The following is a 19,511-nucleotide window of genomic DNA, read 5'->3' as shown; positions in this document are numbered from 1 at the left end:
TGTATCAATTATTAAATAGTATTTATTATGAATAAATGTTGATCTATTATTAAGTTTTACGAAGTTACAATCACGAAATATCTCATCTTATTTGCTTTGAACCATTAATCATCACTTATTCTTCCCCGACGATCACGTCGGCTGCACGCCGACTGATCATATTCTTGAATTCAGCTTATAGCTTAACTTATAGTAAATGTACTTGCTATTTACGTTAACTCGAATGTGTTATCCAAAAATTATTGTTGTATTATATATATATATATATATATATTATTAAGGTTGTAAAGAAAGGTCTTGCCATTTCTGCAGCTATAGGTAATTAATATTTATGCTGTTAAGTCGAACGGAAAACTTCAAATTTTGTTTTCTCGCTCACGTTTTCAAATCTACAAATATTTATACGGTTTGGAATAAGTTAATCTATTTTAACTTTATTTTATTAACAACCTGAAATTTATCAACAAATTATTTACTTGAAGAAAAAAAATTAAGATTACGTATTTTATTACATACTTACTTGATAATGCGATTAAAGCAGTCTATCTCTTGAAGGTATGTACGTAATTATTCGAGAAAGAAAACGCAATGTATAAGGAGCAAAATGCGTCATTGCGTTTAGATCGTGCTGGTTTAAACAAATGCCATATTATTATTGTATATCGAGTTAGCAATTTGCTCATCCCATTAGCCCGTAAGCCTAGAATTGATCAAATGATTAATGGGAAACATTAGAATGAAATTCTTTCTACATAATGACACGTTGCACGGTTCTTTCGAACAACATCCACGACGGAACGAAATGGCATTCGAGTGCGCAACCAAGCGAAAAAGCAAAAAGTTCGGCATAATATCATATGCGCGGGCACGCGATATGAATCTGATGTCTGACCGATCAGAGCGCAAAAGCCTAAAAGACGAGCATCGGTATTCCGTGACTCGAGACATCGTATTATCGAGCCGTCCTAGTTTTCCGGACGTAGCAGCCGCTTGATGAGCATAATTCATTTGTTAAGTCGATATACTACATGCGCCGGCCAACTTCAGTTTCCTCTTCACGCCGGATGCCTTCGCGTTGCAATTCACTTGAGCGCGGCGGCGGCGGCGGCCGACGACGACGACGACGTTGTCGCCACTTGTGTTTGCAGCAAGTCGAGTGATACTTGGCGATGGAAGAGTTCGAGCTGAGCGACGGCTCCGAGTTCGCCGGTGATCCCGGTGTGCGCAAGCGCGGCACGCGAGTCTACCGGGATGAAAGCTCGCGCGTGCTTGCGAGGGGGCTGCGCTGCGAGGCCCCCAAAAAATACGCGAGGTACGTTATCTTTCGCACAGGCTTTGGGATACGAGGATATTTTAACTCGCTGCCGGTTATTTTCGTCAAGTATCAAAAGAAAAGACGAGATTGATTTCTACGTTCCTCACAAGAAACTATTACGAGAAATCGAGGAAAAGAGAGACATTCCAGAGCCCATAGTAAATTTCTCCTTTTTTAATTGGTTCAAGACTTGACCATTATTACAGTTAACTCTAAAATTGTATAGACAGGATTTTTGGATAAACAAGAAGAGATAAGGAGGAAGGTTTTTAAACCTTATATTCCAGTACCGGAAGTGCAAGATCCACCTTACGAGCCCCCTATAAAAAGCCAGTTCATAAAGCAGAGGCCAATAAAAAGTAATTTCTGAAAAATAGTCGGTTAAACTACGAGTGTCTAAAGCGTAATATGATTTAGTTGTGGTACAACCGAAAGGCAAAGTGTTAGAAATGGATTCGGCAAAAAGTGTCGTCAGTAAATCGAAGCCGCCGGTATTTGCCGATCAACTGGAATTAATAAGAGAGTTGCGTAATAACCCTGGAATCGGATTTTATTACATGATTTACGCTGTCGATCGATCCTCGGAATATTTCAATCCTTACGCGCTCAAGTGAGTAAACGACCAATTTTTTTTTATTGATTTTCAAAGCACAATCAAACTTGAAAAATTACCCTCAAGAGTCGTACCTTACAAAGAAGTCGACAAAGTCTACATGACGATCGGAGCTAATGGGGTCACGCAATACACGCCCAGCGACATGACCTTCACGCCTATCCAACTATGGGAGCGAGAATACAGATCTTATTTATTGCTGACCAAAGTAATGGATGTTTTCATTCGATTATAGATTGTATGCAAGTCGAATATAAACGAGATTTTAATTGACCACAGATCAGAACCTTCGAGATTTTTCGAAAGTGGAAGGCTTTCAACGTATGGAGAAAAACCATCAAGTATAACAAGATAATGCAAGCTAGGAACTATTTGGAAAAGAATCTTTTTTTCTGCGATGACATCTTACGCAAAGCTTTATTGGAGATCAGAGGGATGTGTAGTATTTTTTTAAATTCATCATTTGTAGATACAGCGGTCGTTCGGCAACTTCCGCTGTTTTATTTTGTTGAAATGCAAGTACGAAAAACGAATTACTTGCTATATGTTATTGAACACGTAAATTTCACGAATTTATTGGTTTGACAGTTTGCTAAGCTGGAGAGAATAAAAGATAAATTGAATGAATTTAGAAGGCTTTCCTTGAATATATTGAACAACACTTGCTTGAGAGCTTTGCTGGATGCCGGCTTCACACCGGACGATTCGAACATAACTTTTGAACAAACGGCACTGGGGAAAGCGGGTATTTGAATCTTTTCTTATTTTCTTAAGCTTTATTTTTGTTTCATTTGCGCAATACGTAATAATTTTTACGTAATATACGTAATATTGCTCATAGGTGGCAAAGCTAGGATGCCAAGAGATGGTGTGCTTAAAATGAGTTACATCGAACAGGCAAGAAAAAGGGAAAAATGTTTCAAATTAGCCAGGTACGATTATCGATATATATTTAATTGACGTTATCATGCATGTTGGTTTTGCTCTTTTCATAGTTTTATACATGTTGCGGATTATTACCAACTTACTATGATGCAAAACTTTATGCGAAATACTTATATGGAATTGCTCCAAGTTTTGAAAGCTCACACCGATTTTCTGCCATTTCCCGAAGAGTTCGAAAATTTGGCTGTTGATTATTTTCTAAAATGCAACGGACCGTCGCAAAGCGAAAACGAGGTACAATTTCTTGATTTAATATAAACCTGTAAAGAATAATTATTGATAGATTTTGGATATTGTTAGTATCCGTACTTCATAGTCGATTTATTAATAAATCCGGAACTTGGCATTGTGTTGGATCCGTCGGAAAGTATATTCTGGCATGTGTTGACAACGTTACAGTCGATGTGGGAAGATACGCTGAAAAATATTAATCCTTTATTGTCCGATGAAATCTTTCATCCTTTTACGAGGTTTTCGTGTTTCTTATTATCAGCACATTTATTAATTATTAAAATATTAACTATTCGAATCTGTAGGCCTTTGATAAACAATAAAATTGAAAAGCCAACGTGCGGCGATCCACCGAACATCTTAACAGTCATCAATGAAGATCCAACACTCGTAAACTACAAAGCGAAGTTTAAGGAAACCTTCGAAAAAAATTTCCATGCTGTTAAAAACTACAACAGGCGGTTTTCGGACATTCGCAACTTTTATACAGAAGATATGGAGTTCAATGAGAATCTGATACTCGAGAATGAAAAGTGCGATATATTTCGCAAATGGTGTGAGCGTTATCGAACCGAAGAAGAGGAAATTAACAGCGCAGTTGACGTTCAACCACTTGGGATCTTCAACGTTCAGCTCAAAAGATTCAAACTCTCAGCGTTACCTGCTCCGAACCAGAAACAAAAAGTTCTTGCAGAAATCATGCCAAGGTAAAATAAAATCAACATTTCAATTTCAATTATCAACAACGAAAAATTATTTTACAGTTTGGGGAAATTGAGAGTTGACGAACTATTGCAAGAAGCGACAGAAGCCATTGAATTTTTGAACTCCGAACCTGTATCTACCGAAGATTACGCCGATTACATCAAATTTGTCGATCAAGCCTTGAAAAAAGTCGACAGAATGGAAGTCAAGTTAGATTACGTGAAAGAGCTTTACGATATCATGGAAGAATATCAGTTTCCTGTACCAGCCGAAGATATGGCCAACTATCTGGTAAATTTATGAAAACATTAACTAAACTTCGTGAAGTGAACTGGAAAAAATATGTTTCAGGGAATCAGTGTGTATTTTACGTCCATGAGACTGGCAGTTGAGAGGCAATTAGAAAACAGAACGAAACTTATTACCAAGTTTAATACTCAGATTCACAAAGACATTAACCTTCTCATCGATAGAATCCAACTGCTCAACGACGAAGTCACGGTAAATACTAGATTTATCTCGATGTTTTTACAACTTCTAAGAAATAACATTTCAATTACAGCAATCATGGCTTCTCGATGCGGAAAGTAACGCATACGTGTGTCTCGAAACCCTTAACGAACTGAACGATCGATTGACTGAATGTGCGAACCTGGCAAACGACTACCGTTCGCATCAGAAAGCTTTCAAAATCGAGATGACAAGATTCGAAATTCTCGAGCAAGTGCAGAACGAAGTGAAGCTACGTATACTTCTCTGGCAGAGTTTAGCTACCTGGGACGAGACCATAGCCGAATGGTACGAGGCAGATTTTGAAACACTTAACGTCGAGGACATGAATGCTTTTGTCATGAAGAATTTGAAGAATATAATGCAGCTGGAGAAAGGCTTGCCTGAGAATAATATACTTCCTGATCTCAAAGGTAGGCGATTTTTTTTCTGTGAATTTTTAAACAACCTATAAGGAAATATTCAAATTCATTAAACAGAAAAGGTCGAAACGATGAAGGACAAGATGCCTATAATCGGCTACCTTCGCAATCCGAATCTTCGTCCTCGCCACTGGGCGAAAATCGAGTTGCTGTTAGATTACAAATTCCGTCCCGATGAGCCGATAAATCTCCAACTTCTCGAGAATTTGCATTCATTTGCTTATGCCAACGAATTAATGGAAATTTCGGGTGCAGCGAGTTCGGAAGCTGGACTCGAAATGATGTTGAATAAAGTCGAGGGATCCTGGAAGGCATTAGATTTCATTGTACAGAAACATAAGGATTCGAAGGATGTGTTCGTGCTTGGATCTCTAGAAGAGGTGCAAGCTACTTTGGATGACAGTAATATTAATATACAGACGATTGCAGCTTCGAGGCATGTGGCGCCGATTAAGCCGCGAGTCGACGATTGGGTGAAGAGGTTGGATTTATTCTCCAAAACTTTGGTATGAGTCTTTTTTTTTTAAGATTCCTTTATTAAGCGGTATTATTAAAAGCTTACTTTGATGTTTTAGGAATCGTGGCAGTATTGTCAGCAACAATGGATGTATCTGGAGGCTATATTCTCCGCGCCGGATATTCAGAGGCAATTACCCATCGAGTCTAAGCTGTTTATTATTGTAGATAAGTCATGGAAGGAAATCATGAGAAAGACCGCTAAGGTATGCAGCAATCGCGTAAAATTTATTATTCGTACTATGTGATTATTGACACTCTCTCTCTCTCAGATGCCATTGGCCTTAGAAAATTGCATGCAACCAGGACTATACGAGCAGTTGTTAGAAAATAATCGTAATCTCGATCAAATACTCAAGTGCCTCGAAGCCTACCTCGAAACCAAACGAATCGCCTTTCCACGCTTCTTCTTCCTCTCTAACGACGAGCTTCTTGAGATCCTCGCTCAAGTAAAGCGACGCAATCTCTCCTAAACTCAATTCCAAAGCACAAGACTTTCCAAGTTTTTTTCATAATCAATAGACGAGAAATCCACTCGCAGTGCAGCGTCATCTACAAAAGTGTTTCGACGCGATTCATCGACTCGAATTCGCTGCATCGGGCGAAGGCCAAAAGCCATCCAACGACATCGTGGCAATGATCTCGCCTGAAGGCGAACGCGTTGAATTGGGAAAAGGACTGAAAGCGCGGGGCAATGTCGAAGACTGGCTGAGCAAAGTTGAATCAGCGATGTTTTCGAGCTTGAAAAAGCGTATGAGGGAGGCAATCGGCGATTTCGAGAAGAACGGGAGACAACCTGTGCTCTGGAACTTTCCTTCGCAGGTTTTTTTTAACTTTATCGAGTAAACGCGTCGTGGCGCGCGGTGCGAATGAAAATCTTGGACGCAGATAGTTTTGACGGTGTCCCAAATATTCTGGGCAACGGATGTGCACGTGAATTTGGAATCTGACAATGCGATTGCGAATATGCAAGCTTTCGAGAGACAATGTTTCGAGGTGATCGCTACAAATAATAAAAAAAATATTATTCCGTTTGCCAATGAACTTATGTCCACGATTGTATTGTTGCATAGAATTTGAATGAATTGGCAGCGATGGTACGTGGAGAGCTACCGAAACTTGTGCGTGACGTCATTATAAATTTAATAACAGTCGACGTACACGCGCGAGACACAATATCGATCCTCGTCGAAAATAAAGTGTCGTCCAGGTAAAGAAACTGATACATACTTGGAAAAGAAAAGCTCAAGGAGGCGCATCGATTGACGCAATGTAGTGCAAGCTTTGACTGGACGAAAGCCTTGCGTTATTATTGGGACACCGAGGTCGACAATTGCCTCGCTCGGATGAGTAACGCCGAGTACACGTACGGGTACGAGTATCTCGGTGCTCAACGACGACTCGTCATCACTCCGCTCACCGATAAGTGTTATCTTTGCTTGATGGGTGCTCTACAGTTGGATTTAGGTTTGTGCTTTCGCTTATTCGTCCGAGTATTGATACTTGAATGACGCTGGTGCGATGCGTAAATAGGCGGAGCTCCAGCCGGACCGGCTGGTACCGGCAAAACGGAGACGACCAAAGATCTGGCCAAAGCCTTGGCTATTCAGTGCGTGGTGTTCAATTGTTCCGAAGGGCTCGACTATAAAGTACGTTCGTCTAGTTTTTTCTCCCATGTAATGAAGCACCTTGGAGAAAATTTACGAAAACGTATGAAAAACGCGTAGATGATGGGTCGGTTTTTCTCGGGACTGGCAACGTCAGGCGCGTGGTGTTGCTTCGACGAATTCAATCGCATCGACATCGAAGTGCTGTCGGTGATCGCTCAGCAGCTGATCACTATAAGGAACGCCAAGGTCGCGCGAGCCAAAGAGTGAGCTCACGGCAGTTTTCGGCGAACATCTCCGCCCATCTCTCGCGCCATTTAGTAATCTTGCTGCTTGTGCGCTATCGCGGGCAGGTTTATGTTTGAGGGGCGGAAGATCAAGCTGGTGATGACTTGTGCTGCTTTTATCACGATGAATCCCGGCTACGCGGGCCGCACCGAATTGCCGGACAATTTGAAATCGCTATTCAGACCGGTTTCTATGATGGTCCCCGATTACAGTAATTTGGCTTTGCAGTGGGAACGCACTCCGAGGCAAATATAAATAGCGAATTTCACGGAAATGCCGTTTCGTTTTAGAACTTATAGCCGAGGTGACGCTGTACTCGGAAGGCTTCGAATCGTCCAAGCCGCTGTCGAAAAAAATGACGCTACTGTACACGCTGTGCAGCGAACAATTGTCGCAACAGGATCATTACGATTTCGGCATGAGGTATGCAATTTAGGGCCAGCAACGAAATCAGGAGGGAGAGGCAGGGTGGGGGGGGCAACAAGAAAGAAAAAGGCCTTAATCGTCATTGTCAGGGCGGTGAAGAGCGTGCTGGTAATGGCGGGCAGCTTGAAACGCGACAATCCCGACAAAAAGGAGGACGTGGTGCTCATAAGGGCGCTGCGAGACAGCAATCTACCGAAATTCTTGGCCGATGACGCCGAGCTGTTTCAAGGTATACTCGGCGATCTCTTTCCCGGCGTCGACATTTCCGAGGAAGATTACGGCGTGCTTCAGCAGACTGCTGTCACGGTTATTATCCACTTTTCATTAGCTGCTCTTTCTCTCTCCTCCTCTCTCCACTTTTCGAGCAAAAGAAAAAGTAACGAATTTTTTTTTTTTTTTTGGCTTTGCGTTTGACAGATAATGCAAGAAGCCGGATTGCAACCGGAAGATTGCTCGATAAAAAAAGTCATTCAGCTGCACGAGACGATGCGCGTTAGGCACGGCGTGATGACGGTCGGACCAACTGGATCTGGAAAATCCACCGTCTTACGCGTAATTTACCAAAAGACAAAAAGTTTTTCTACCTCGCCTCTCGAGATAAGCCAATTAATCAAGCCGTAACGACAGACACTGCGTGACACTTATACTCGCCTGCACGAGTTGGGAATTCCCAGTCCCTATTACCAAAAAGTTCACATGGACGTGCTGAACCCGAAAGCCGTGACGATTGGCGAACTCTACGGCGAAGTCAATCCGGCTTCGAACGAGTGGCACGATGGATTGCTCGGCGTCATTATACGACGCGCTTGCGCTGTAATACGATTTTCGCGCGCGACTTTTTGCGAAATCGGACCTGAATAAATCGTGAATTTCTCGGTACGCATAGTCAACGACGGAGGATCACTACTGGGTAGTGTGCGACGGTCCAGTCGACGCCGTGTGGATCGAGAACATGAATACCGTGCTAGACGACAATAAGATGCTGTGCTTGGCTAACTCCGAGCGTATCAAGTTCACACCTTATGTACACATGGTCTTTGAGGTCGCTGACCTTGCCCAAGCATCGCCTGCCACTGTCTCGCGATGCGGTACTTTTCGTTTTTATTTACAGGAAAATAAGTTTCATTTGCAATTGAAAAAAAGCAGCACTTATTTTTATAAAATGAACAATAAAAAAATTTCTCGAAAGGATTGTGAATAATAATATCGTTCTCCGTCGAGTTTGTAGGTATGGTTTATTTAGACCCGAGCGAGCTCAGATGGTTACCGCGCGTCAAAACTTGGATAGCCAGCATCTCCGAAAAGTTGCCACGCAAAGAAATACCGGCTCTGCTGTCAGAGCTGTTCGAGAGTTACGTCGACGATGGCTTGGTGTTCTTTCGAAAGAATTGCGACTACGCTATAGCCCAAGTATGCGCTTTGCTTCGCTTTTCCCTTGTTGAATGTACGATTATTATAATTATTATTTGTTCGTTTGTTTGTTTGAAAACGTGAATGCAGGTTGACATCAGCAAAGCGGATATGTTGTGCGCGCTGTTGGAAAGTATCCTGCTCGAGCCGGGCGCGATGGAGAGGTCAATCGAATCGTCAAAAGCGAGGACATTCGTCACGCAAGCTTTCGTGTTTGCATACCTATGGGCGATTGGCGGCAATGCCGTAGACAGCTCGCGCGAGACTTTCGAGCTTTTCGTACGAGATCAAATGGACAACAATCCAGACGCTCGGTAAGCGCGATTTATTTTCGTTCCGAGTAAGCGCATAAAATAGGACTTTCGAGAATCGCCTCCGTCTTGCTTGTTTTCTCCTTAGCCTACCGCCGTCCGGAGAGTTGTGGGGACTCTTCATTAATACACCAGAAAGACGAATGGATGTGTGGACGAAACTCATGCCTGCTTTCGCTTACGATCCCGAGCAGCCTTTCTTCGAAATACTCGTGCCGACTGTCGACACTGTTCGCTTTGGATACGTTATGCAGAAGCTTATCCAAGTGAACAAGCCGGTTTTGCTCACTGGTGGCACTGGTAATTATGCAAAAATGCAATGACCAAATCGACCATACACATCGAACATTTACGCAGATTGGATAAATCCCCGTCAAGCTATTTTCGGGGATGTCAAATGATTTTTATTTTAAAGTGCTTACTAGCTCATCTAAGTGCTAACAACGAATTCACCCAATGCTGTCTCTTACGCGTCGTCGTCAATTTTTAGCAAACCAATTAATATTTACTCCGCACTCATTATTGACTTAACAAATAATTCTTGCAAAAGCAAGAATTTTATAATTTTCATTTTCTACCCAATCTTATTCGAAACATGATCTTTACCTAGCGATAAGCGAAGCGAATGGTAATTACGAGTGAACTCGCGGATATTATTCAATTATCAAAAAACTTTACGAAATACGTTCTAAGTTATTAAAACCCTTGATTGACAAAAATGATACAGAAAATTTACTAAATTCTCTCAAATACAGTTAAAGTTACAGAGATAATAATGGACGTTTGACGACATTTTGTAAAAATGCAAGAAAAAAATAAAAAAATTCTCGAATGATTTCAGAAAGACCGACATCTTGACCACGCTTTTTGTCGATAATGTACTTGTTTGAACACAACAATAAGAAAAAATCGACTTAAAAGAAAATTTAGAAAATTGAAATTTTTCGCTTAAACGTAAAATTAATAAGGTTATTGACATTTTCATGTAAGACTAAGGTCAGATAATTAAACAGCACACTCGAAAATCTCCTGTATGGGATTTCGGAAGAAAATTATCTTTTTTCTATTTACATTGTACACTAAAAATACGATTTTGTACATTGCTTCTATTATCCTATCCTATATATCTTAAATAAGAGATGCGCATTAATTAGCTAGAAATAAATGAGACTATTGAAAACTATCTAGAGTTGCATTCGTCATCAACTATTATAGATTGTAAATTGATTTTTAGTATAAAAGAAAGTTATATAAAAATAAATATGCTTTAATTATATTTAGAATTTTATTTTTGTGATTATTCCGAACGTGAATATTAAAATTTCAAGGTTTTTTATTTGTTAAAAGAATTATTTTATAAAATCGACTCGTATATCAGGGAAAAATTCTTTCACTGGTGAGAAAACTATTATAAAGATAAAGATATGTCCTTTCTTTAGGTGTTGGAAAATCAGTGATAGCAAAAATGGTGCTGAACACCTTAGAGTCGCTAAACACCTGGCTACCCATAGTGTTAAACTTCTCGGCCCAAACGAGTAGCGGTCGCACACAGGAAATTCTCGAGTTGAAGCTCGAGAAGAAAAAGAAGACTATACTCGGTGCACCTGTCGGTAAACGCGTCTGCGTCTTCGTCGACGACGTAAACATGCCGAAATTAGATACTTACGGCTCGCAGCCGCCGATCGAATTGCTCAGGTGATTTATTATCAGGTCATTGGGTCGTGAATCACCAATATGAATAAAGTGACGAGCTTTGCTTTTTAACTTTTGGCTCGTAGTGGTGTTATTGACTTGCGATTACAATTGTGATTTCGCCACCCAATCGTTAAAATGTATAGCACCTATAAATGTTCTACAACGTTTATGTAGACAAATATTGGATTGTGGTGGAGTGTTCGACAAGGATAAACTTTTTTGGAAAAGGATAGTCGACGTTGTTATGACGACAGCTTGCGCACCACCAGGAGGTGGGAGAAACCCCTTGACAACCAGATTCGTCAGACACTTCGGGATGCTCGTTATTCCATCTCCTACTGAAGACTCATTAAAGGCGATATTCAGGTATACGAATCAGCTGTTGAGCCAAGCAACAAATGGTCAGAAATTGCTGTTTTTGTCTACATATCCAGAACCATCATGCGAGGATTCCTCAAAGACTTTACACAGCCAATAATTGACATCGGCGACCGAATAGTCACCGCTTCCGTAGAAGTATACAACAAAATAGCCGAGGACTTGCTGCCAACGCCTGAGAAGAGTCACTACATATTCAATCTTCGCGATCTGTCAAAATGTATTCAAGGTATCTTGCAAGCTGACTCATCCATTGTGAGAGAGGCTAAACAAATGCTACGGTTTGTAATAAATTCCTGTTCTTCCTTGATAAATATACTTTAGCTGATTTTCTCCATTCAGATTGTTCTACCATGAGTGTCTGCGAGTCTTCCACGATCGTTTGATAAATGACGAGGACAAAACATACTTCTACCATTTACTTAGTGGTATATGTTCGCAACAGTTCGGCGACGAAGTGATACCATTCAAAAGCGAAGACGATACGCCGGCTGATACACCTTTACTACTGTTCGGTGATTTCATGGTATTTGGCGTTAAAAGAGGCGAGAGACTGTACGAAGAGATTGTCGATTTAGACAAGACGAGGCTCGTACTGCAAGATTATTTGGATGACTATTCGCTAGCGACATCCAAAGAGATGAATTTGATATTCTTCATGGATGCGATCGAACATTTGTGTAGATTAGCCAGAATATTGAGGTCGGAAAGGGGCAACGGACTGCTGGTTGGCGTTGGTGGAATGGGCAAACAGAGCCTAACGAAACTCGCTTCGCACATGAATGGTTATCGGTAAAAGCATAGTTGCAAGTAGTAACGGTCGGTTTCAGTCAGACATGACATGCGATTTGCGTGAGCTAGGTGCAATCAGATAGAAGTGAGCCGAGGTTACGATAGAAGCTCGTGGTACGATGACTTGCGTAGATTTTACGTGAAACCTGGCGCTCTTGCAGAACCAGCGACGTTCTTATTTACCGATACGCAGATTGTGCTTGAAGAGTTCCTTGAAGATATTAATAACACGCTGAATTCCGGTAATTTTCTGATTCTCCATTGATCTGCTTTGTACGATAGGTCGTTCTTTTTATTCGGAGCAACAGGTGAAGTGCCGAATTTATTCGAAGCGGAAGAATTAGAAAGAGCTATAATTGCAACTCGGCCAGCGGCCAAAGAAGCCGGAATCAGCGAATCAAATCGAGATGCTATTTATCAATTCTTCATCGGTCGCGTGAGAAATCACTTACACTTGATGCTTTGTATGAGTCCCGTCGGAGATGCATTCAGGTAGATGCCGAGGAGAACAAAGATGTTCTCTTCGATCGATCTAGTGTATGAACGCTGTTTTGCCTAGGCGACGCTGTCGAATGTTTCCATCGCTGGTCAACTGTTGCACGATCGATTGGTTTTCAAAGTGGCCCAACGAAGCTCTACTTTCGGTGGCTGTCAAGTCGATTGGCTTTGTAATCGTTGACAACGAGGATAAGGTTCAAGCTCTCGCTTCGATTTGTGTGCTCATGCACGAGGTAAAATATCCACATCGATGCGGGGAAGCTCAATTAATCTCTGTTCTTGTGCATCTGCTAGAGTGTGGAAGAAATGACGGTGAAGTTCTTCGAAGAGATGCAAAGAAGATATTACACGACTCCAAGTAGCTATTTAGATTTACTGAAGATTTATCTGAATACTTTGGACAAAAAAAGCACTAAAATAAATACGATGAAAGGTCGAATTGGAAACGGATTGAATGTAAAAAATATAAATTTATACTAACCTTACTGATAGTTTCATAATATCACAATACCCGTACAATTATATTTAGAAATTGAAAGAAACAAATGAAATGGTGGCGATGATGAAAATAGAACTAATTGCTCTGGGACCTCAGTTGAAAATCAACTCCGAGGAAGTGGCAAAACTGATGAAAGTGGTCGCAGTGCAACAGATAGAATGCGACAAAGTCCGAACTGTCGTCGCGGCTGACGAAGCAACGGCGAAAGTAATTCTGACAATAGTTTCTAATCATTTCCACCATGGAACAGTTGCTTCATGTCTTTCATCTCAATATAGGCAAAAGCAGATAAAATTGCAGCTCTAGAAGCAGAAGCTCGTAAGGATCTCGAAGCAGCTTTACCAGCGTTGGAAGAAGCTCAGAACGCGTTGGCTGCGCTGAACAAGAACGACATCAACGAGATAAAAGTCTTCAACAAGCCACCGGCACTCGTTCGTTTCGTCATGGAAGCTGTTTGCTTGCTGCTCGGTCAAAAGCAAGTAAAAACGAGAACCACAAATTTCTCAAAACATAAATACTTTTTAAACATATATCTCGCGTTATTTGCAGGACTGACTGGCCAACGGCAAAGCTAGTGCTCAGCGACGTGCGCTTTCTCGATCGTCTGATGGCATACGACAAAGACAATATAAGCGACAAGTTGTTGAAAAAACTACAAGACTATGTGATGGACAAAGACTTCCAACCTGACATTGTAGCTAAACAAAGCAAAGTGTGCAAGTCAATTTGCATTTGGGTGAGAGCTGTCGACGGTTATGCCAAGATTTTTCGAATTGTCGAGCCCAAACGACAGAGGTTACTCACACAATCATTCGTCTTAAAGTATAATTATTAATGGTTGGTTATTAAAAAAAAAGGTTGGCGGAAGCACAGATCGAATTACGTGGTGTCGAGGAAATTTTAGAGCAGAAGCAACAGCAACTCGCCGCGGTCGAGAAACAAAGTAGAGACCTTCAAAACGCCTACGACACGGCTGTACGGCGTCTCGCCGATTTGGAGTACAACATGGCACTAAGCGAAGCTCGGCTGGGTAGATCGGGTAGATTAACTTCGGCTTTAGCAGACGAGGAGATACGATGGATCGAAGAAATGAAGGAATTCGAAAAGGAAATCGGCAACATTGCCGGCGACACACTCGTAGCTGCTGGTGGCTTAGCTTATCTCGGTGCTTTCACGAGCATCTATCGCGAGCAATTGTTATCAGCTTGGCTATCGAGATGTCAAGAACAAGGAATAGACACGACGTCGAACTTTAGTTTGGAAACTGTACTTGCGGATCCTTACGAAATTCGTATGTGGAACGCGTACGGATTGCCAAGAGATCAAGTTAGCACAGAGAACGCTATTCTCGTGACACAAGCTGGTCGTTGGCCACTCATGATCGATCCTCAAGAGCAAGCTAATCGATGGATAAGAAATATGGAACAGTCGCATCAGTTAAAGATTTGCAAGATGACCGATTCGAATTTTATGAGGATGATGGAAGCTTGTATAAGGACTGGGGCGCCGATTTTACTGCAGGAAGTCGGCGAAACTTTGGATCCTAGTCTCGAACCGATTTTGTTGAAACAAACTTTTTTTCAAGTGAGTACAAGCAGTTCATTTTGACAGATCTACTTGAAATAATTGATGAATACGACAGGCTGGAAGAACTCTTATTCGACTTGGAGATAACGATGTTGAGTATGACTCGAACTTCCGGCTGTACATCACTACGAAAATGGCTAATCCACATTATCTGCCTGAGATATGCATTAAAGTAACGATCATTAATTTTACTGTCACGCCGAGTGGATTAGAAGATCAGCTACTAGCGTAAGAATTATCTTCGATTCATCCAATTTTTGACATTTAAATAATTTGCTAAAATAATTTTTTTATTGCAGCGACGTCGTACGATTAGAAAAACCAGAGCTCGAAAAGATGCGAAATCAGTTGATCGCACAGATCAATGCCGACAAAACACAGTTGAAAAATATCGAAGACAAAATTTTAATGCTGCTCTTCTCCTCCGAAGGTAATATTCTTGACAACGAGGAACTTATTGAGACTCTAAATGAAAGTAAAGAAACATCAGCCGTAATCGCAACTCGGCTGGTCGATTCGGAAGCGACAGAGCAGGAAATTTCAGTGGCTCGCGAAAAGTACAGAAGTGCTGCGACTCGCGGGTCAGTTTTATACTTTGTCGTGGCGAATCTCGCAATTATCGATCCTATGTATCAATTCTCGTTGAAATATTTCAATCAGGTAAGTAGATAGATTCAATTACAAATCTTTCGATTACAAATCAGCACCGAACGTTTCTCGTAGATTGTAAATAACGTCATCGAAACAAGTGAGAAATCAAACGACCTTCAAACGCGCTTGCAAATTCTCTACGACGAAATAACTTTGGCCGTGTACACCATCGTTTCCCGAGGGTTGTTTGAGAGACATAAAATTGTATTCAGCTTTATGATGAATATTGCTATAATGCTGAATGGCGGGGTTATCAACTATGCGCAATGGAATTTCTTGCTCCGAGGGCCTGAACAGTTAAAAACCGTACGTTCACATTCCACAATGATCAAGATGTGAATCATTGTGCCACCTGCTTACTTTAACCTTGTTTTTGTTGTACTAGTCAAAAAAACCAGATTATCCTACGTTAACTGATCCAATGTGGAATGCTACCAATTACTTAGCAGAAAATTTCCAAAGCTTTGAAAATATCATGGATGATATGTTCAAAATCATCAAAGTGAAAATCGAGTACTACGAAGAAGTCAGTGAACGCACTCAAACTTATATACCTATTCGATCTTCTTCGTCGTTATTTTTAGCACCATTAATTTTTGTAGGAGATCAACATTTTACCCAATAACAACGCGAAAGCTCAACGTAATTGGGATCTCTTTTTGACGGATATTGAAAAACTTATGCTGTTGAAAGCTTTAAAAGAAGAAAAATTAATCTTTGGCGTGACATCGTTCGTCAAGAAAAATCTTGGCCAACAATTCGTAGAATCCCCAATCATCACCTTGCAAGTTCTGTTAGTATCAAACTACCATCTACACTTCTAAATCATTAAAATATAAAAGTATTCTATATATATTTTCACATTTTCAGTTATCCAGACACGTCAAAAGTAATTCCATTAGTATTCGTTCTAAGCACTGGTTCCGATCCCTTCAGCGCCTTTTTGAAATTCGCTCACGAAATGGGCTTCACCAAAAGGTTTTCTATTCTAATCATCCCTTGTAATCACCTGTCCCTCACACATCCATCTCTCACGCTTCAGATATGAATCCATATCTCTCGGTCAAGGCCAAGGACCTATCGCCGAAAGCCTCATCCGACAAGGCATCGAACGCGGTGACTGGGTGTTCTTACAAAATTGTCATTTAGCTACATCGTGGATGCTGTCACTCGAGAATCTTGTTATCGAAATTTCTGAGGACGCTGATCTGGTACACGATGATTATCGACTGTTCTTGAGTTCAATGCCTAGTGCTGCGTTTCCCGTGTCGGTGCTGCAGAATTCGGTGAAGGTTACGAATGAACCGCCTAAAGGATTGAAAGCTAATGTCAAGAGAGCTTTCTTTGAACTTGAAGAGAATTTCTTTGAGAATCATGGTTAGCTTTTTTCGAATTCAACGGGATTTCAAAACTCGATTGGTTAATTGTAATTTGCGTGTGATAAAGAATTGGGAGAAAAATGGCGACGTATGATTTTTGGCGTGTGCTTCTTCCACGCAATCATTCAAGAACGAAAAAAGTTTGGTCCCCTCGGTTGGAACATCATTTACGAGTTTAGCGACAATGATCGAGAATGTTGTTTGCTGAATTTACAAATGTTCTGCGTTAACGAGAAGATACCCTGGGATGCTCTTATTTACACGACAGGTTAAGGGATTACTTTATGCTGCTAGTAATGTCTCATGAAATTCGAAGCTTTTATTCGTTTAACAGGTGAAATAACATACGGTGGAAGAATCACTGACAACTGGGATTTGCGCTGCTTGAAAACGATACTAGAAGGCTTTTTCTCGCCAAAAACATTAGATCTAAGTAAGTACTGCTTATTTCGCGCAAATATTTCAAGTCAATTTGCTATTCAAGTATTTTATAATCAGCGTACGTTTACTCACCGTCTGGAACCTACTATTGTCCGTCTTATCTATCTCTCGCCGAGTACCGTGAGTTTATCGATGGCTTTCCCATAATCGAAGATCCAGAAATATTTGGCATGCATGAGAACGCAAATATTGCTTATCAGGTATAAACATTTTGAAAATGAAGATAAAACCGGTTGTGATTTTCAATTAATAAATTCGTGTTGTAAGCTTAAAGAATCTAAAACTATCATGGGAACGATAATGGAAGTTCAACCGAAAGTGGGTGCTAGTAAGGAAGGGAAGTCAGAGTCGGAAATCGCTTACGAATTGGCTGATATGATTATGGAAAAGATAGCGCTGAAAATTGATATTGATTCTTGCAATAAGAAACATCTCAAAGTAAAGTATTTGTATCGCTTCCGAATAAACAATGTTTTTCAATGAATTCCCAAAAATTTTCTCGCAGAAAGACAGTGCTGATCGACTACCTTCGCTCACAATTGTTTTACTACACGAAGTAGAGAGGTACAACTTATTATTGAAAAAAATTCATCTGACCATGGAAAATCTGCAACGAGCTATCAAAGGCTTCGTCGTTATGTCTGAAGAGCTTGAAAACGTTTTTAGATCGCTCGTCAATAACCAAGTGAATTGCCATCTAACTCTATTCTTGTATTCAATGAGAATGCTTAATTTCGTTTTGTTTTTAATGCGAGGTACCTCAAATATGGCATGCAGTGAACGTTTATCCATCGTTAAAATCTCTTGGAAGCTGGATCAGAGACCTGGAACTTAGGATTGATTTTATTAAAGTAATCGAACGTTTTCTTAATCTTTTACACAGAACTAATGATTGATTTCTTTCTGATAGACATGGTTAACTGATCGGAAACCAATTTCATTCTGGTTGTCTGGATTATCTTTCCCACAAGGTTTCATAACTGGCATGCTGCAAACTCACGCGAGGAAATATAATATTCCGATTGATCAATTGAAATTAGATTTCAACACCACCAATGTCATTCTCGACCAAGACGATATTGAAATAGCGCATAAGCAAGCTGGCAAAGAAGTATTATGCTTTGATTATTTTCATTTTTTTTTTCAACTTACTAATCCCGTAATTTTTGTAGGTGCCTAGTATTTATAAAAACCTCCAGGTACCTGAGGATGGATTGTTGATTCATGGGCTTTATATTGATGCTGGCAAGTGGGATCCCAAATTCAAAATCCTAATTGATGCAAGTAAAGGAGAAATGAATCCACCTTTGCCAGTTACACACGTTTTTCCTGTACTTAGTTTACCGGAAAACGATACTAGATACGTCAGTCCGCTTTACAAAACAAGCATTCGAGCTGGCGTTTTATCTACAACTGGACATAGTACAAATTTTGTCATGCCTGTGCTGGTGCCTTCAGCTAAACCCCAGTCTTACTGGATTCTTAAAGGAACAGCTCTTTTAATACAAGTGACTAACTAAGATATAATAGCTTATTCGTATACAAATAATATAAATACATTGCTTTCCGAAACGTTAATAAATGATATATTAAGTAACTTCGTTACGCATTTTTTATTTCATACAAAACGAATACTATGACTACATTTACTAATCTAGATAGTGACATAATGATATTAATTATTATCACATGAAAATTAAATGTAAGAAATAATATCACGAATGGTTTATTGATGAGTGTTTTTGTATAGTAATGTTTTGTATAATAAAATAATCAACCGTCAGCGAAAAACCGTAGAGTGCTTTTACTTTTTCAATTTCTATAAGAATGGTACAAATTTTATAACGCATTATATTCTTCAATTCACAAAAATGTTAAAAATAATTTTTAAAGCAGGAATTTTGGGAAAAAAATATTGAATGATATTAAAGTCCAATATTATTATTATATAAGATTACGAAATTTTATTTGAATATTTGTACCCCTGTTGAATTCCTGCTAAGCAATCTTTGCAGATATTCCAGGTCAATAAAGCCGCGTGAATTTTATGTACACCGGTCGATAAGACAAGATAACAAGATTTGATAATTCCAGATAGTATAATAATAATAACAGATATTTTTGTGAAGCACTGGAGCCAGAACAGTCAACGAAGATTAATACAAAATTAAGTTATTATTTTGTGAAACAGGGTGATAGCTATAAAAAATTACATAATCAAAGGATAATAAAGTGTCATGTTGTGAAAGAGGATAATATTGGATAATTCATGTTCAACACCTTAAGCATTGG

At 40.1% G+C, this 19,511-nt stretch overlaps 1 protein-coding gene across 1 annotated transcript; it reads left to right on the top strand.

Moving 5' to 3' along the window:
• Window positions 1-1,169: 1,169 nt before the first annotated feature.
• LOC131674502 (dynein axonemal heavy chain 6) lies at window positions 1,170-18,739 on the top strand. Its single transcript, XM_058953223.1, has 59 exons — window positions 1,170-1,312; window positions 1,383-1,473; window positions 1,542-1,674; window positions 1,733-1,925; window positions 1,995-2,136; window positions 2,208-2,447; window positions 2,517-2,673; window positions 2,770-2,860; window positions 2,924-3,107; window positions 3,174-3,343; window positions 3,410-3,811; window positions 3,869-4,100; window positions 4,161-4,310; window positions 4,372-4,732; window positions 4,799-5,247; window positions 5,317-5,463; window positions 5,530-5,706; window positions 5,780-6,079; window positions 6,146-6,253; window positions 6,331-6,467; window positions 6,534-6,724; window positions 6,791-6,906; window positions 6,985-7,130; window positions 7,218-7,363; window positions 7,443-7,575; window positions 7,668-7,884; window positions 7,996-8,130; window positions 8,206-8,391; window positions 8,465-8,666; window positions 8,807-8,988; window positions 9,079-9,302; window positions 9,388-9,599; window positions 10,739-10,994; window positions 11,169-11,360; window positions 11,429-11,653; window positions 11,715-12,164; window positions 12,234-12,406; window positions 12,473-12,656; window positions 12,724-12,895; window positions 12,957-13,118; window positions 13,192-13,368; window positions 13,440-13,636; window positions 13,711-13,956; window positions 14,019-14,745; window positions 14,804-14,976; window positions 15,048-15,408; window positions 15,472-15,705; window positions 15,785-15,925; window positions 16,002-16,192; window positions 16,270-16,377; window positions 16,442-16,776; window positions 16,846-17,046; window positions 17,113-17,211; window positions 17,277-17,419; window positions 17,487-17,657; window positions 17,725-17,904; window positions 17,975-18,070; window positions 18,130-18,330; window positions 18,392-18,739. Exons 1-59 carry the CDS (start codon window positions 1,170-1,172, stop codon window positions 18,737-18,739), a joined length of 12,240 nt encoding a protein of 4,079 aa, XP_058809206.1.
• The last annotated feature ends 772 nt before the right edge of the window (window positions 18,740-19,511 follow it).

The sequence above is a fragment of the Phymastichus coffea genome, unplaced genomic scaffold (genome assembly GCF_024137745.1).
Source record: "Phymastichus coffea isolate CEN01 unplaced genomic scaffold, Cenicafe_Pcof_1.1 PCOF00249, whole genome shotgun sequence".
NCBI classification, from domain to species: Eukaryota; Metazoa; Arthropoda; class Insecta; order Hymenoptera; family Eulophidae; genus Phymastichus; species Phymastichus coffea.
The sequence above is the reverse complement of the archived record's forward strand: the minus strand, read 5'-3'. Positions and strand labels throughout refer to the sequence as shown.